Source organism: Propithecus coquereli, unplaced genomic scaffold (genome assembly GCF_000956105.1).
Source record: "Propithecus coquereli isolate 6110/MARCELLA unplaced genomic scaffold, Pcoq_1.0 Scaffold39, whole genome shotgun sequence".
NCBI lineage: Eukaryota > Metazoa > Chordata > Mammalia > Primates > Indriidae > Propithecus > Propithecus coquereli.
In genome coordinates this window covers 4,544,675-4,562,472 of record NW_012149618.1, presented here as the reverse complement: position 1 = coordinate 4,562,472, position 17,798 = coordinate 4,544,675, and the positions used below count along the sequence as shown (strand labels likewise).

The following is a 17,798-nucleotide window of genomic DNA, read 5'->3' as shown; positions in this document are numbered from 1 at the left end:
AGAGTGACCCAGGCCAGGCTGGCTGGATCAGGCACAGCCTCCTGGGCCTGGGCCCGCAGGGAGGGCTTGTGTGGCTGGAGGGAGTGTGTGAGTGCCCCAGGGCAGCCCAGCCCAGGGAGCACCCCAGCAGGCCTTTGCCATGAGACCCCAACACTGCCTACTGGACTGCACTAACAGGATTGGTGGGGCCGGGGGCAGGAGAAATGGAGTTAAGAAGTCCCGACAGCTACCCCAGCTGCTAAGACTCATGGGGGCCCCAGGCTGGCCGGGGTAAGCACAAAATTCCTGACACCGCTCGCTCCTCCCGGGCCCGGCCTCATCCTGCTCAGGCCCAGCTTTGCCCCTCTGGCCTTAGCCATAGTCTGCTTCTCCTCGCCTCTGCACGGCCGGCCTCAGAGGACGTGGCTCTGCTTCTTTCAAGGAGAAGCCTCTCGCTCTCCCCTTCCCTAGAGACCCCTCAGCAGACCACGCTCGTCGGAGCCTCTGCCCTTCTCTGACCACTGAGGTTCTTCCTGGGCCCCAGGGAGAGGGGCAGGAGAGCAAAGCCCTGTGTCCAGCAAGAGTCCCTGCCTGCTCTGGGCCAGATGTCAAAACCTGTCTGTGTCCCAGGTCACCACAAGCTAAAGCCACCCAAGTGGCCCCACCACTAACCCCAAGCCCTGTCTCTCCTCTCCTGGGTTGGATGCCCCAGGGACAGTGCAGAGAAGGCCACCTCCCCTCCCTGCTGCCCTTTAAAGTGAGGACAGACCCGGTAGGGCTGGGGTGAAAGGCCCATGTTGGGGTTGCAGGGGTGGAGCAGAGGAAGCGCTATCTGCCTGAGGCTCCCGTGCAGGGGCTGGGGCTGGGGAGGCCCTGTAGAGCGGCACGGGCAGCCGGGCTGTGGAGCAAGGGCAGGGGAGGGACCCTGAACATCAGGCCAGGGAGCCTTTGCGGCTGGCACAAGCAGTCAGTAAAGGGGCAGTGCATGGAAGAGGTGCAGGGTGGGGGACAAGGATGAAAATGAAAGACGGGGGCGGAGGCGAAGGGCCGCAATGAGACAGGTTAGAAGCTATTCAGAGAGTTCAAGAAGGAGCCAGCAAGTGCAAACTGAGAGGGAAAGACAGGGGCAAGACAGGGGAGGGAGCTATTTGTATATTTTTGCTGTTGATAAGAAAGACTGGGGGGATGTGGTGACGTGTGAGGAGCAAGAGTCAAACATGACGCTGAGGTATGAAGACCTCGGAGAACGTCTGCACCTCGAGGGAAATAGGAGGTCTTGGAGGGGGCGGTTTGGGGACTCCGCAGTGCTGTGATGGTGGCCCGTCCTCCCTCTCTCTCCCTCTGAGGCTGGACTGCATCAGCCGGGAGAAACTGGAGGTGCCCAATAGGAGGGTGGCAACACAGAGCCTAGCATCTGGGTGCCATCAGGGCTAGGGCAGGAAATGCGAAGCCACCCACACCCACACCGTCTTGGAAGCCTTGGGCACAGATAAGGGTCCCCGGAGCAAAGGGCCTGGAGACAGGTGAGACCACCTAGAAGGTCAAGAAGCAGCTGTAAAGTCAGCAAGGCCAGGAAGGAGAAAAGTTCAGATGATGCAAAAAAAGTCAAGAGTAACAAGATGAGAGGTAAGGCCACCAGCCTGGGCCAGAGTCCCCAGAACCACCACAGCGCTGCCCAGAGGGGAGGAAGAGGCAGGTGTCTGCGCAGGAAAGGAGGGAACTGTCCCACGTGAGGAAGCAGGCGGCACTGCGGCAGGCAACTGAGGTGGCTGATGGTGAAACTCGAGCAGAAGATCAAATCTGGGAGCAGGTCCGTGGAAGGGTCTCCACAGCCAGCAGGGTTGGAGGAGGACGTGGACGTGCGCGTGGACAGAGGGAAGGCAGCAGGGAGCCGAGGAGGACACGTGAGACGAATGGAGGAGTCCAGTCCGCCAGGCCCCAGAGACACAGGGCTGGGGAGGGAGAGTCACAGCAGGGACTTGACCGTGACCACGCTGGGGGAGCCGGGCTGCAGGTGTGAGCACGCACACACGCGCACACACGCATGCAGTCACACACACACGTGCACACACAAACACACACACTCACACACACGCATTCTCCAACACACTGCCCCGACGTCACTCTGGACAGTGGATGCCATTGGCCGTCTGAAGAGCGTCATCTGTCCCACTTACAGAGCATGAGCCAGGTTTGTCACAACGCACAGACCCTCTGCCTCTCTTCTTTGGGGAGTATGAAATCTCCTTTTTAAGTCCAAAAGTTTGCGGATTACACCCCGCACACATAACGATAATGGTTGTATTTTTATTCTCCATCAATCAAGATGTACTAGCATAATAAATACCTCATAACAAAGAGCTACCATGAATGCAGTCGTGCTTTAAAATAATTTGTGTTTTATTCCTCACTCCAGCAACCACATCCATTAAGACACTGGCTAAAGACAGAGGCTGGAGACGTCGTTTGTCACACCATTGTGCCCCGCCTGCTGGAGCCAAGGGGCAGGGAAGCCCCACGCAGTGCTGTGGCCTGCCCAGGTGTGCGGCTCGTGGGTGGGGGAGCCTGCCCTCCCCTGCCTGGTGCTCCCAGAGCTCTGCCCTGGCATGGAGGTTCAGCCACGCGGAGCCCCAGTGGGTCTGGGGGGATGGGGAGAGAAGCCAGCAAGGAAGGCTTGACTCGGGGCTCTTACCGTGTGCGTGGGGCCCTCAGGCCTGTGGGCATGTCCTGGCCTGGAGGCCATGGCCTGGGAAGGGCGCCAGGAGCACAGGAGGAGGCCGCCACCTGCACACCAGCCTTCGGGATGGGCGGGACCACAAAGCCCCCCAGTGACTTCCCCATCTTCTCGTCATCACAGTGCAGAAATTGCGGGGAGATCTGCACCTGCGAGCAGAGGCGGGGCAGAGTTTGGTCCATGGAGACATCCATGCAGAATGCTCCCCTCCTAGTACGTCACACAGAGGGGGTCCTTCTAGCTGGGAAATGTCCTCTGGTCTCTTTCCAGCCACACAACCCCAGGCCACCAGAAGGCTGATCGCTTCTTCAGCACTCCAGGGGAGAAGACTGGCAAGCCCTTTTCTTACTATTATGTGTTTTCCTGTTCTTCATATTTCAGAAAAATCCCAGGATATCAGAGCTGGAAGGGATCTTCAGAAACATCTGGTCCAAACCTCTATTTTTATAGATGTGCAACTGGGGCCCAGAGAGGGGCGTGACTCACCCAGGATCACATAGCCAGTGGGGAACAGAGCAGAAACAAGTCCCAGCAGCCTTCCCCCTCTGCCACACTCCCTTCTTAAAATGGAGAGAAATGGGTCAGAAAGCAGGAGGAGTTCTGGAGCATTCGGGCCAGAGGAGGCCCAGGGAACCATCCATTCTAGGACAGGTGGTCATACAGCCCCTGTGCAGCCACCCAGAACTCCCAGGCCAGCTGCAGGTTTCGGGCGCTGTGGGAGAAGGTGCAATGAGGGTCGGAGCCTCTGCTAGAGTTTCCCCACCTGACTGCAGCCCCAGAGACACCTCCAGAGACACTCAGGGTGCAAGAACAGGAGTTGGTAAAGGCTAGAAAGGCAGGCAACAGGGAGAAGCTGTGGCAGGACTCAGAGCAGAGGAACCACCTTACCTCCTGGGTGCCAGGTCTCAACTCTTGGGGTCTCTGGCTGCTCCCAGGAGGGTCCAGGCCCTTCTCCTTGGCCCTGCTGGCCTCGGGGGTGGTGGGGATGCTCTGGATGGGAGGCATCAGCCTGGATACCCTCAGCAGCCTCTGAGAGGTGGCACGGGGGATCGTGCTCCTCAGGGCAGCTCCTTTGGGGCCTCCCCCAGGATCCAGAAGGGCTGCATGGGGTGGGGATGGGGAATCGGTTAGTCCCAGAAGAATGTGGAGTCAGAGGGGCAGGATTCAGACCCCAGCAGTGGGGCCTGTGTCCTGGGGAAGGCTGGGGTGACAAAGGAAGAGGACAGATCTGCCCCCAGCGCCACACCCCCAGAAGACCAAGCAAGTGGACGTACTGAGTGGCCGTTTCCAATCAAAAGTGCCAATCAAAGTCACCTGTTTAGAGTTCAGAGGCAGTGTGGGCAGGAAAGGAAACAAAATCAGTGCTAGATCAGAGGGAGGACAGCAGGCCTGGCCCTGAATGGAAGCTGTGTAACCTCGGGCAAGCCCCTGGCAATCTGAACCCCCATGGGCACTTCTGTAAAATGGGGTGTTCACAAAGATCCAATGACACTACTTCTGTTCCCCTTTCCTTTTCAGCTAATGACATGGGGTACAGCTGTTCTGACACGGGCTAAAAGACAGTGCAGACAGACCACCGCACTTCCAGCTCCTCCATCCACGCTTTCTGTGCCCCGCACACTTCTCCGCACCCTGGCCCATCCTATCTCTCCCAGCTGCCACCTTGGGCCCCCTGGGCAGTGGCACAGAGGAGCCAACACCGCCTCAGGGCAGGGTGGCAAGGGCAGCCCCAGCCTACTCAGGAGGCCGGAGACCCCGGCCCTCCACACTTGCTGGGGGACCTGATAGGTCGTAGGTCACTTCCCCTCTGTACATTAGAAAAAACAACTCCCATTCTTTTTCTTCTCCATTGGAGCTTTGTAAAAAGACATGAAAGGTCTAGAAAAGACTTCAGACCTATAAAGGAAGGAGTCATTGGTCTGGCAACTGCAGAAGTTGCACCAGCTGGAAATTCTAAGCAAGCACCGGGCACTCCAACACCACCGGCTGCCTCTGTAATGTCCTGCCAGTGTGCCTCCTCAGCAGGGCGCCCCTGCATCTGCCTGGGCCCCTCACCATGGCCCCAGGGGAAGCCCCAGCTGGGGAGCAGCTGCTTAGGGCAGGGGGGCAGCTGATGACAACTCCAGGCTTGAGAGAAGCAGCCACGGGCCCCGAGAGTGTTTCCCCCCAAGACTTCCAGTCTTCTTATTCCTCTTGTCACCCAAAGAGCTTGTTCAGCTAAAAAGACCAAGTTATACCATGTGCCCAGGAGGAGGGGAGAGAAAGAAAGAAATTCACAACTTATTAGCTTCTTCCCATATACCAGGTGCTGAGAATTCCGTGTACAATTTTTCATTAAGCCCTCACGGTAACATAGAAGTGTTACTAGCCCCGTTACACAGAGGAGGAAACTGAGGCTTGAAGGGTCACCCACTGGCCCAAGGCCCCAGAGCTAGTACATATCAGGGCTAACATTTGAACCTGGTCTCTTTACCTGGCTTGCCCACCACCCGGATGAGAGAGAAATATAAATCTGCCCACTCTTCGGTCCTTTGTTCATCTATTGAACAAACATTTCTCTCTTTTTTGTGTTTGGTTTTTGTTTTTATTTGTTTTTTTGTTTTTTCATTTTGAAACAGGATTGCATTCTGTCACCCACGCTAGAGTGCAGTGGTGTGATCACAACTCACTACAGCCTCAAACTCCTGGGCTCATAGGACCCTCCTGCCTCAGCCTCCAGAGCAGCTAGGAACACACTACCACACCCAGCTCAGTTGTGTAATTTTCATTTTTTTAGAGATGGGGGTCTCTTGTTGCCCAGGTTGGTCTTGAACTCCTGGCCTCAAGCGATCCTCTCATCTCAGCCTCTCAAATTGCTGGTATTACAGGTGAGCTGCAGTGTCTGGCCTCAACAAACATTTCTCAAGAGCTTCCTAGGTGCCAGGTGACTGCCCCACACTGAGGACACAGTCCCTACACTCTTGGAGGTGAAAGTCACATGCAAGATTCAAGTTTTAAACACATAGTCACAGGTGAATCGTGAAAAGAACTAAAGGAAAACAACAGGGCATTATTAGAGAGCAGGCTGTGGGGCAATTCGGATCGGGGAGTCAAGGAGGCCTCCTGAGGAGGACTTTTGAGCCAGAGGGGAGGAGGAGTGGGGAATGGAGAAGGGTTAGAAAGGAAAGGTGGGGGACTCTAAATCCTCCGGCAGCACAAAGCCCAGAGCTGGAGGCACTGGAGAGTCACTCCGTGTGTCTGACCCACAGACAAGGGAAGGGAGTGACCCAGGCACAAGTGAGGCCAGGGCCAGAGGGCCTTGTGCATGCGGGAACATTTGGGACCTTAGTCTAAGCTCATCTGGAAACCACTGGCGGGTTTTAAGCATAGCCGGTGGGAGTGGAGTACGGATGTCTGTTTAAGAAATTCCTCTGGATAGACTAGAGGGGCAGGGGTGTGAAAGGGAGGCTGCAGGGAGGCTGTGGCAGAGACCCAGGAGGGAGGTGGTGCTCCAGGGGGAAGCTGAGGCCACAGAGAGAGGGAACCTGGCAGGTGCCCACAGCCCAGCCCTGGGTAGCCCAGCATGCCACCTGGACACCTGCCGATCCTCACTGCCTGGATGGCCTGGGGCCATGACCTGGAATGGGGGCGGGGCCAAGGCTCACCTGAGGAAGATGCTGCCAGGCCCTCTGAGAGCCTCCTTTTCTTGAGCTTGTCCTTGATCTGGGTGGTGTCCCGGGCCACGCTGCTGGCCTCTGGCTCTACCAGGAAGTGGGGCCTCAAAGACAGGACCCCAAGGCTTCTGGGGTGACCATTCCTGGCCTGCCAGCCCTTCAAAGGGGCATCCAGTTTGAGGCTACCTGGGTCCCCATGTCCACTCTGGAGCTGTGATGGCTTCTCACTGCTCGGCAGGACGCTCGGCGTGGGCTGGAGGGAGGCTGAGGGAGACAGAGGCGTGAGTAGCTTGGCACACAGGGCCCAAGGTGGCACCAGGCACCAGCAAATCTCTTGGTGCTGCTCCCTGGGTACAGGTAGCTGCTGGCCACAGGAATTCCAGCCATCAATGTTTCAGTCACTCCTGGGACAAGTTGTTCACTCGACAGTGTCTGTGAAGCGCTTAACCGGAACAAGACATGTGTCATGAGGACCCAGAGGCTTAAAGGAGAGTCAGTCAGCAGTCCTCTCATGGCGTTGATGAGAGGCCATAAATACTCAGGGAGGCCGTCTGCCCAGGGACCACCGTCCCCCAACCTCCAGGGTCCAGCAGAGTCATCGGCACTATCGAGCACCGACACACACCAAACACAGAGTGAAAGGAGACTCCCTGGAGACGGAGAGCAAATCTACCCACTCCCACCGGGCACACGATCATCCAGTTACTCATCCGACGTGCATCTGGTAAGCGTGTCCTGGCACCGAGCATGGTCAGACAACGGGGCTACTGAGATACGAGTGAGGCACAGTCTTTTGTCACTAAGGGACGGTCACTCTATCAGAGAGATAAGATATGTCCATAAATGGGTTCAAGGTAGGCATGAGGTATGCCATAGGAGAGGCAGAAATAAAGTGCTCTGCACACTTAGAGGAGGAGGAGGGTCTGGAGGACCTTCACGAAGCGGTGCGTTTGCCCTGGGGAGTCCTGAACGAGGGGAAGCGATATGACAGAGCAGCGCTCAGAAGCTCCGCCACGGCCCTGCTCTTCTGGAGACCCTGGTGCCCGGGCCACAGAGACCAGACTGCAGCTGGCACCACGCCCAAGGACAGCTGAACGCTGGGCCAGCCACAGGCCTGCAAGAGGGCTGGCCTGAGAGAGGGCAACTGGAGCAATCAGAGTCTCCATCCAAAACCAGCCTTGAGCCCTGTGGGGAAGGCAGCCTGCAGCTGACGCCAGGGCAGAGTCACGGAGCAGAAAGTGGTGGAGAAGCTGAGTGGGCGTCACGAAAGCCACCACTGCAGCAGCTGTCCCACCGCGCCCTGGCCACAGAGGGTGCTCCGAGGCCCCAAGGAGGGCCCCGCAGGGGCAGACCCTGTCTTCCTGTGCCTTGCAGGCTCCCCCTGGTTTCCTAGGGAAGCCAGGCACATGCTGAGAGCCCCAGTCCCTATTCCTATGGGTCTCCCCGTGTACATCCCCCGAGGCACAGAGTTCAAACAGCCTGCCCAAAACCAGAGGCCACAGGAGAAATGCCATCTGCTGGCAGCTTGACAACGCAGCCTGGCATCTAACACACTCACGTCCTCCCTCCAGGATGAGGCCCAAGCCCTGCCTGTGACCAGTGGCCCTGACTGGGCAGCTGCAGGTGGAGCCTCCCCATCCTCGGCCCAAAGTCCCCAGAGAGGCCACTCAGGGCCCTAGAAGGCCATTTGGTGTGGCTGGGTCACCAAGCCGGATCTTCCCATCTCACCTTCTCCACAAGCCGGCAGACTGGAGTCAACGCTTCCAGGCGGGAGCACACGGGGCCCAGCGCTGGTCCGAGGGACGCTCCCGCAGTACACAGCCACTGGAGCCAGAGCCCTGGCTGGGGACAGCACAGGAAAGCACAGACAGTCTGCAGCCTGCCAGAGCCCTCCTGCACACTCTAAGATGGAGGCACCTTAGGGTCCTCCAAGACCACGACTGGGAACACACTAGGAACACACTGGGAACACCCATACCATACCCCTCAAGGTCTCTGCTCGAGGAACCAAGGCATGCAGTGGCCCAGCCTCCTACACCAGAGCTTGGCCAGGCAGGGAGCCCATGATCTCCACCAATCCTCCCAACCCCACTCGCCCAGCCTCTCAGCTCACTGCCCCACCCCCACACTCTGCCTGCACTCTCCCTCCTGGCTTTGCCCCAAACCCTTGACCATGCTTCACGGGCCTCCTCCCCTTCACCCCAACAACGCTGATCCCTGGTGTGCCCAGCCCCAGCCTCTGCCCACTAGCTGCTTTCCCTGAGCCACCTCCTCACTGCCACCCACTGCAGAGAACACCTTGCCCTGTGGCTTCGGCCCTCTGACCAATGCCCCTATTGCAGAGCAGAGCTTCTGGTTACCTGGCCAACCCCCTCTCTTGGAGCCCCAAGCACCTCACAGCACGTCCTACACTGACCCTCCCTCTTCTCCCCTAACCTCCCCTGGCTCAGCTAAGGGCATTGCCTGTCCCTGCCACAGACATTTGTCAATGCTGGCTCTGCGCAGGGCCTCTGCCCCTCGAAGTCCCTGATGACACAGTAGCGGGTAAGGCTGACTCAGTGCTCAGTGAAGGCCAGGTGGGGAAGACAAGGATTAACAAGCAACGACAGTGTGGGTCCTGTGAGCCCCGGCCAGGGACGGGGACAAGGAAGGCTTCCCAGAGGGAGGGACCCTGGGCAGAGATCACACCCGGGAGCAGGAGCCAGGAAAAGAGGACCGGGAGGCTCGGCTAAGGCATCCACTCCTTTAAGAAGTCTTCCCATCTTGTGCCTATTTTTAAATCGGATTATCTGGTTTTTTGCCATTGAGTTGTTTGCATTTCTTATATATTCTGGTTAGTAATCCCTTGTCAGAGGAATATTTGCAAATATTTTCTCCCATTCTGTAGGTTGCCTCTTCCCTCTGTTGTTTCCTTTGCTATATAGCAGCTTTTTAGCTTGATGTGATCCCATTCATCTATTTTTACTATGGTTGCCTGTGCTTTTGAGGTCACTGCTCGGTATACAGCCAAAACAAAGGAAATCAGTATATCAAAAAGATGTCTGCGCTCCCGTGTTTATTGCAGCACTATTCACAGTAACCAGGCTGTGGAATCAACATGAGTATCTATCAATGGATGAATGGATAAAGAAAATGTGGTCTATATACACATGGAATATAATTCAGCTACTAAAAAAAAAAATAAAATCCTGTCATTTGCAGCAATATGGATGGGACTGGAGGCCATTATGTTAAGAGAAATAAGCCAGGCACAGAAAGACAAATATCACATGTTCTCACTCGTAGGTGGAAGCTAAAAAAGTGGATCTCGTGGAAGTAGAGAGTAGAATGGTGGTTACCAGAGTCTGGGAAGGGTGTGCGGGAATGAAAAGAGGCTGGTTACTGGGGACAAACACACAGTTAGACAGCAGGAATAAGGTCTAATGCTCAGTAGCACAGTAGGGAGACTACAGTTAACAATAAATAATGTATCATATAGTTGAAAATAGCTAGAAGAGAAAAATTAGAATGTTCCCAACATAAAGAAAAGATAAATATTTGAGGTGATGGATTTGCTAATTACCCTGATTTGACCATTACTCACTGTATGCATGTATCAAAATAAGACATATACCCCCAAAATATGTACAACTATTACGTATTAATAAAAGAGAGAGAGTGAGAGAGAGAGAGAGAGAAGCCCTCCCTCCCCTGTGCTCCCGCAGCCCCAGGCACCCCTCCATGTCACTCTCTCCTCCCCAGGCCACTCTCTGGTCCTGCCCTGCCACTTCCTGGGGCAGGCACCATGTCTTATTCATCTTTGTGGTGCTGTCCCTGCCTCTCAGCAGGCACTTAAACTGTGAATTAATATTCCACCATAAAAAAAGAATAAAATCCTGTCATTCGTCCCACACTCTCCTGGCTCAGCTCCTCCTGAGCACACATCGGGACCATCCGTGGGACCTGACCTGCCACCTGGAGAAGCCCCCCACAGGTGGAAAACCAGCCCACCCCCACCCCCAGGCTGGATGGCCCCTGGACAGGGACTCAGGAGCCTGGGTGCCCCTTTTTGTCACCTGTGTGACCTTGAGGGAAAAGCTAACCTCTCTGATCTCAGTTCCCGTATCACTAAAGCAAAGGAGTTGGACAGCACCAGGGGGTCTACAACATCTTCATTCTATTTCTAGATTTGTAGATTTTTCTTAAGGCTTCAGTACCTCCCACTTCCCCACTAGAATCTACCGTCAGTTAGGGTCTGATTTAGCACTAAATTATTCGGCTGTTTTCACATTAATGTCCCAAAGCCCCAGGGTGTCCTGAACTGCCCTGCTCTGACATCCTGGCTTTTCACCTACCTTGTGAATGGTCACCTGGCCCCTGCTCCAGCCCCTGCAGGTAAAGCACCTCTGCACCTTATAAACACCCATCTCATCTGGGGCAGGACCAACCCCCTCGCTTTCCGGAGGAAACTGAGGCTCACACAACCACCTCCCCAAAGGCAAAGCCAGGCCCAGAGCCCATCTCCTGGTGCTAAGTGGCTACGCACCGTCCCCATTCCCCTGCCTGGCCAGCTAAGGAAACGGGTGGTCCACTCTCCCCGAGGCCCCACCCACATCCTCTGTCCGTCCACATACTCTCGCACACAGCAGAGCACCGGCCCCTCGAGGACCCAGCCACCCGGCCTCAGAGAGTGGAGGCAGAGCTCAGGTCGGTCCCTGGAACACTCCGAGCCCCTCCCCGGGCAGGGAGCCACGCGGCAGCACCCTGAGCACAAAGGGCCGAGTGCCAGTCGCCAAGCACGTGGGCAGCTGGCTGGGGTGGACAGGCCCAGCCACCTGGCTACGTCTCCCAGGCACACCCTGTCCCCTAGGGTATCTGAGGATGATCCCCCACCCCGGAAAACACCAGGAACAGGCCTCCCTTACCTGTGGGGACATCATCACGGGTGCCCATGCCCTGGGTGGACGAGGTGCCCGAGAGGTTTCCCAGAGGCAGTGGCTATTCCTGGGCCGTGAGGACAGTCCTTGGGGGTCCAGAGGGTTCCGACCCGTAGCATCCAGGGACCTACAGTGGGGAGGGGCAGAGAGAAGTCAGGAAAAACAAGTAACAGACACTTCTAAACCGCTTCCCAGAAAGGCCATCAGGAGCTAAAACGTCACTGTCAGGAAGAAATCTGCCACTGGACCGAAGGACGCTTCTTCCTTTTATTTATTTATTTTTTTATTTCAGAATAATACAGGGACACAAACATTTTGGTTACATACATTGCTTTGGTACCGGACACTTCTTTCTGATCTTTGAACTCTCCCAGATGCTTCAAAGTTCCTAAGTGCCAAGGCTGCTCGACTATGTGGGAAGAGCTCACTGTGAAGAGTGTCAACGAAACCAATCAACCTGTCGTCCCTTGTCACTTGGACATGAGCACCTTTAGGGTCTCAGGAAAATGGGGTTTTCAAGGTGGAGCCTGACACTTCGTGTTCCGTCAGTTTCTATTTCCTGCAGACACCCACGAGTCCGCCGACCGTCCCGAGAGCTCGCGATGAAGGCTCTGTGCCCGGCTCAGCACTCGCACTTGGCAAGACCTCCCGGAAACCAGCTCTCCATTTTCTTTCAGGATGCGCTGGTTTTCACCCACGTGAAGTTCTCGGCCCTCGTGCTCACCTGGTTGAACAAACCCCGCCCCAGCCCCCTCAGCCACTTCATTGTCCTGAGCGCCTGACCACACCGAGCTTCTCCCTAGCCCCAGCCTCTGAGGTCAGCCATCAGCTCACACCCTCGACCTAACTTCCATTCCTTTCCCTGGGACAGGGTCTCACTGCAGACTTCACACAATTTTATAAGTTCTTTCCTGAGATCATGGTGACCTGTGTCCCCCGACAGGTAAGGGAGGAGGACAGCCAGAGCTGATCTGTGGGAAAATCAGGGGTAACACCCCCATCTCTTGATGTCTACTCTGGAGAGTAGCTCCCTCCACATATCATCTGGGGACACGGCAGGACACTGTGCCAACTCCTTTCTCAGGAACAGAGAAAACCTGCCTCCTGTCTGGAAGCCAGCCCGCCAGCGTCCCAGGCCCCAGAAGGCAGAGCAACTCTAGCAACGCTCTGGCCAAACCGAGGCTGCAGCTCAGATCAGCCTGGCCTGGGCTCACTGCTTAGGGCCTCGAGACACTTGCGTTTTCTGTCTGGGGAGAATTTTAGTCACAACCAGGGGAGAAGGCAACTCCCTGTCTGGTGACCACTGGGCTAAGTCATCTGGGATGTGGCCCTATGGTAGTGAAAAGCAGCCCTAAACGTCTGTGAGCTGCAGCACTTCTCCCAGGTAAGGTGAGGAAGATTCTACTCCACAGGTACCAACACCCCAACCTTCACCCCAGTAAGCTGGGGAAGAGACTCAAGAGATTGGCCAGGAGCTGTGTTCCCAGCAAAGCCCAGCAGGAATGTTCCAGGCTGGGACAGACCTTCTGTAACTGAATTAAAGCAAACAAGCTGAAGTTCAGGCCTTTGGGGGCAGCGAGGCCCCACCTGCTACCCATATCTCTAACCAGAGGATACACTTTCCATGAAAATTTCTATGAAAAGGCAACATGGAGCTACAGCCCTTGTTCCCAACCTTGGCTGCAGATCCAAATAGATGGAAACCGATTAAAATGACAGATTCCAAGGCCTGTCCTCAGGCCTCTACTGTCTTCTAGGGACAGGTCACAGGGATCCATTTGTGTGGTTTTTTTCCCCCTTAACTCCTAAATGATTTTGACATCCAAACAGGACTGAAAACCACTGGGCTATAGTTAGATTCACTTTATAATAAGATCTCAGCCCTGTTTCTTGTCTTAGGCTGTAAAGTGGTTATTGCTGCCTCAGTTTCCTCAAAGTGATCACTCTCCAGAGGCTGAAGAGAAGACAAGGAGCTACCCGAGAGTACAGAATGCCTAAGTTTCAACAGCCACTCCTCCTGCGGTGGGCTTTCCGAGCAAGACCCCTCTCCCACCTGCAGCCTCCTCAGTGGTCAGAAGGTCAACAGACTGAGACAGCCCATGTTCCTCCACGTCCCGAGGGACACCAGCAGTACAGAAAGGAAACCTGGAGCCACTCCATGGCTTGGCAAGGCCTCCCATCCACTAGAGCCCCTTTGAGTCCCTCTCAGGGTCTACAACTATGACTCTTAAGGCCTTAAGAGGCCTAAGCACCTGCCCAAGAGCAGGTGGCCCAAGTTGCGTTTGGACAGACAACCATGTCTTCTGTGAGAGCAATGAGGGGCACCTCCGCAGGTGCTTTGTGGGAGCGTAATGATCCATGTCCAAACTATAAAAAATCAGAATCAGAAATTCCAGCACAAAGGTGGGCAGAGCTTTGGGGTTTAGCATGGACACCACTGAGCACCCAAGCCCAAGGCACAGTTCGCGGAGGCCACGTCTGTGCCCAGTGCTGCTCTGGGCACTAAGGCGCTGCTCTCCCTCGCTGGCGCAGCCCCTGACCTAAAGGGCATCACGAGTCGGGAGGTTCGGTGACCAGGATTACTCAGCATGGCTGGCTCCTCCACTCTCAGCCTCAGTTTCCCAGCCCAAGAAGTGAGGCAGCCCACGGTAAGTGACTGCTGTCACTCCTTCCGTTAAAGTCATGACTACAGAGGCTCCCTAGTGACCAGCACCACAGGAATGAAGAAAGGTGACAGAAGGGACTCACATTTCAAGTTGGAAGGAAACAAAAGCTAGGACTGGCCCGGTAAAGACTGTCAGTCCCAAGCACAGAATCCCAACGGCTCCTGCCCACACAGCCCACAGGGAGCCAGTGACCCACTCTGTGTGCACCCGCTCCCAAGGGAGCTGGGCAGAGAATCACCCCCAAGAGAACAGCCCCACAGGCAGGAGGGCAGGGAACGGCTCACGGAGGGAGGGGAGGCAGGAAATGGCTGGCGATCCTGCCACAGCTCCTCTTGCTGTGTCACAGCACGACCCGCTCCTGCTTAGAGACCTCTGAGAGACCTGGGCTCTAGGGGGCCAGAGCACTCAGCTCCTCAGATGGATCGAGTGGGCGCAACGGCGCCCACGCCAGGGTAGTAGAGAGAGGAAGGAGGGCGGCCCAGGCTGAAGGGAAAGGTGGCAGAGTTTACAAACCCTAGTTTTTGAACCCAAAAATATGTCCCCCCAGGGACACACTTTCTGGAGAAAGGCCTCAGATCTAGGACCCCTCCCATCCGCACCCCTGTGCCACTGTGCTCCTGAACGCACGACTTGGAACACCGAGAACACCGGCTGCGGGGTCAGACAGCTGGAATCCTGCCCCGGCCCCTCTTGTATTAAGTCGGGAAAGTGATTTAATTCCTCTGAGCTTCAGTTTCTTCATTTGGAAAAAAATGCCCTAACAGGCGTTTTAATAGGATTAAAGTAATGTGTAGAAAGAATCTAGTACCATCACTGGTATACAGCAGTTGCTCAATAATGTCAGGTCTGAGTCTTCCTCCTCCTTCCCTGAGGAGAAACAGCCCCTCCCCACACACACCCTATCTTCACAGTTACGATGGGCCAGCCCTCCCCGCTGCAAGGCAGACCCAGGTGACGCGGACGCCCTCTCGTGAGAAGGGGACAGATGTGTCTGTAGAGTGAGAGGCTCAAACTAGACGGTGCCTTTGACCCTCCGCAGCTCCCACCACGAGTCCATGCTTCTAGTCAATGGTCACTATAATGCCAGGCGGAACGAGTGAACACTCACTGTAACACCAGACAGTGTCCACTCACCATGAACACACCCCTCACTCCTCCACCCCTCCGCTCCCCCACGGGGCCACCCGGTCCCACAGACCTCCCAGGAAAACTCTGGATGTTCTCAGATGATCTACTGGACTCCGACCTCCAGGGTTCAGGCTGTCACCAAAAGTCCGAGATGCACTCATTCATTCAACCATGTCGTAGGTACTAGGGCACAACAGTGAGTAAGACTGAAATCTAGCACCCGCAAGCTGTGTGACCGAAGCCACGTTACTAAACTTCTCTGAGCCCCCATTTCTTTACCTGCAGAAATGGAGGTAATACCTATCTCACTTCAATATTGTATCGTGCCTGGGCCCTAACAAGTAATCAACACACAGTGGCATTAGTATAGCTGCATCAGCAGGTGGAGGACAGATTTGGGTGGACAGGACGAGAGGCGTGGGAATGATCCCAGAGAGAGAGCATGAGTCTGGTTTAGGGCAGTGTGGTGGTAGTTGAACCAGGGCAAGGGGCCAAGAAATATTTAGGAGGCCAGTCAACAGGATTGGGAGACTAATTAGATAAGGGCAGTTAGAGGGAGTCTGGACCGAGTCCAGGGCTCCGGCATGGAGGGTGGAGGAAGGGGCGCCACTCACCGCCAAGATGGTGAACACCGCAGGAGGCGCCAGCCCCGGACAGACACGGGGTCTGGTTGGGGAGGGTTGGTTTATGACTCCTCTGGGACACCCGGGTGGAGCGGTCCAGCGAGCAGCTGGTCCGTGGCTCCAGAGACGTACATCTGGGCTAGACTGTAGGCTCGGGAATCCCCAGTAATGAGACGGCAATTAAAACCACAAGGGCAGATGCCGTCTGTAGGAAGACTTGGCCACAAGAGAGTGGCCGGAGCCAAGGAACAGCCCAGGGAACAGCAGCGCTGGGCAGAGACACGCAGAGGAGGGGAAGCCCCACGGGAGATGGAGCAAGGGCACCGGGGAGGCCGGGGGGTGGGTGCCAGGAGAGCCAAGTGAGCACAGGGGTTAGAGGCGTCGGCTCCGCAAAGAGGCCGAGGTGGGTGAGCACTGAGGCTGCTAATTGGATGTGACCATTAGGGAGTCATCCAGGAGGGTGGTGAGAGCGATCTCTGTGCACTGGGGGCACCAGGTGGTCACGGAAAGTTGCTGTGGGTTGAGGAGCAGGTGGAAGGTCAGGTGGAGACTGAGTACCGACAACTCTGGAGATTCGGGATGAGAAAGGCAGGAGAGGGCTGGGTAGCCGCCGGAAAAGAGTGAAGGGTGGGTGAAGTTGCAGCGCTTGTTTGTGTGTTTGTTCTCCTTTTTTTTAAGTGCAGAACATGAGTATACTCACAGGAGGAGGAGAAAGCGCCAGAGGGAAAGGCCGAAGACACGGGAGGAGGTCACAGGGGGAGAAGGAGCCCCACGTTAGCTGCGAGGGGAGAAGGGTGCAGGCTGGGCCGGGGTGGGTGGGGGGCCCTGTGCTTGGCACTAAAGGAAGAGCCAAGCCTCCCACAGAGGGAGCGGTCAGGAAGTCAGGCCACGCTGACAGCCTGGATGTTGGTTGTGACGTAGGAGGACAGACTCCTGCGCATGACAGCTGGACCCAGGAGAGTGTGACGTTCTGGAACAGGCACAGGGCACATTCTGACTCCAGAAAAACCATTCTCTTCCTCTCCCCAGATGCCTCCATCTCTGTTAGTCCGGGGCAGGGCTGGTTCCCACACTGACCCTCACTTCCAGATAAGGACTCGGCCACTCCTGGAGCTGGCGGTCCCAAGAGCCATCCCCACCCCCAACCGGAAGACTGATGCCCCCACCCACCAGACCTCCTGTGGGGGCATCCAAGGCCCCACACCCCGTCTCTGCCTCCTGGCTCCAGCTGTGACGGGCACATGGGCCAGCAGGAAGGCCGTTCACAGATGAGAAGCCCCTCCCCCAGCAACTGGGCCCCCTTACCAGCCCTGGAGCTGCCCCGCTGCTGCAGATGCCATCTCCCCCACCATCATGAGACCAGGCGGGGCCAATGCTGCTGTAACCCCTCTGTCCTCCGGACAACGTGAGGCGCAGGACAGCCAGCAGGCCCACAGGGACATGAAGAAATGCAGACAAGGTGCCAAACACAGTGCCGGGCTCATGGTAATAACTCAGTGAATGTTTATAGCATGAATGAATGAGGGAGTGGATTCAAAATTAAAGCACATCTCTCAGATAGTCTTGTTGAAAAGAAACTAACTGAAGGAACTATCATTTCTTAGTTCCACAGTGCCATGTGCCAGGCACTGTACTGCATGCTTCCACATATTATGCCACTCAACTTTAGAAATAGAGTGAGAAAGTAGATATTACATCCTCATTTTACAGGTAAGACAACTGAAGCTCAAAGAGGTTAAGTAACTAGATCAAGGCCACAGAGCTACGAAGCGGATGAGTCAGGGCTGATGGTTTCTGCTCACAGAGGTGGTAGAATATAGTATTTCAGAGCGTGCATTCAGGAGTCAACAGACCTGGGTTAAATTCCATCACCTGCTAGCCTGTGTGACCTCAGGCACGTTACTAAACTTCTCTGAGCCTCTATTTAACTGCAAAATGGAAATAATAATATCTATCTCACAAGGCTATTGAGACTATTCAAAAAAATATAAAAAGCATTCAATGGATGATGTATGGCCCCTAGCAAGTTCTCAATAAACCGTAGCTATTAATATTCTTGTTTGTTTAGTAACTGTTTTGCTGCGTTCTCATGTTTAGGA

At 55.6% G+C, this 17,798-nt stretch overlaps 1 protein-coding gene across 1 annotated transcript in view; it reads right to left on the bottom strand.

Moving 5' to 3' along the window:
- The window catches only part of FAM179A (family with sequence similarity 179, member A), a 42,300-nt gene extending 31,002 nt beyond the window's left edge, over window positions 1–11,298 (bottom strand). Inside the window, exons 1-5 of the mRNA XM_012652441.1 lie at window positions 11,271–11,298; window positions 8,095–8,208; window positions 6,358–6,630; window positions 3,602–3,813; window positions 2,672–2,862 (exon numbers count right to left, since the gene is read on the bottom strand). Of these exons, the coding sequence (XP_012507895.1) occupies window positions 2,672–2,862; window positions 3,602–3,813; window positions 6,358–6,630; window positions 8,095–8,208; window positions 11,271–11,298 (818 nt within the window). The remainder of the gene's footprint in view (window positions 1–2,671; window positions 2,863–3,601; window positions 3,814–6,357; window positions 6,631–8,094; window positions 8,209–11,270) is intronic.
- Between the last annotated feature and the right edge of the window lie 6,500 nt (window positions 11,299–17,798).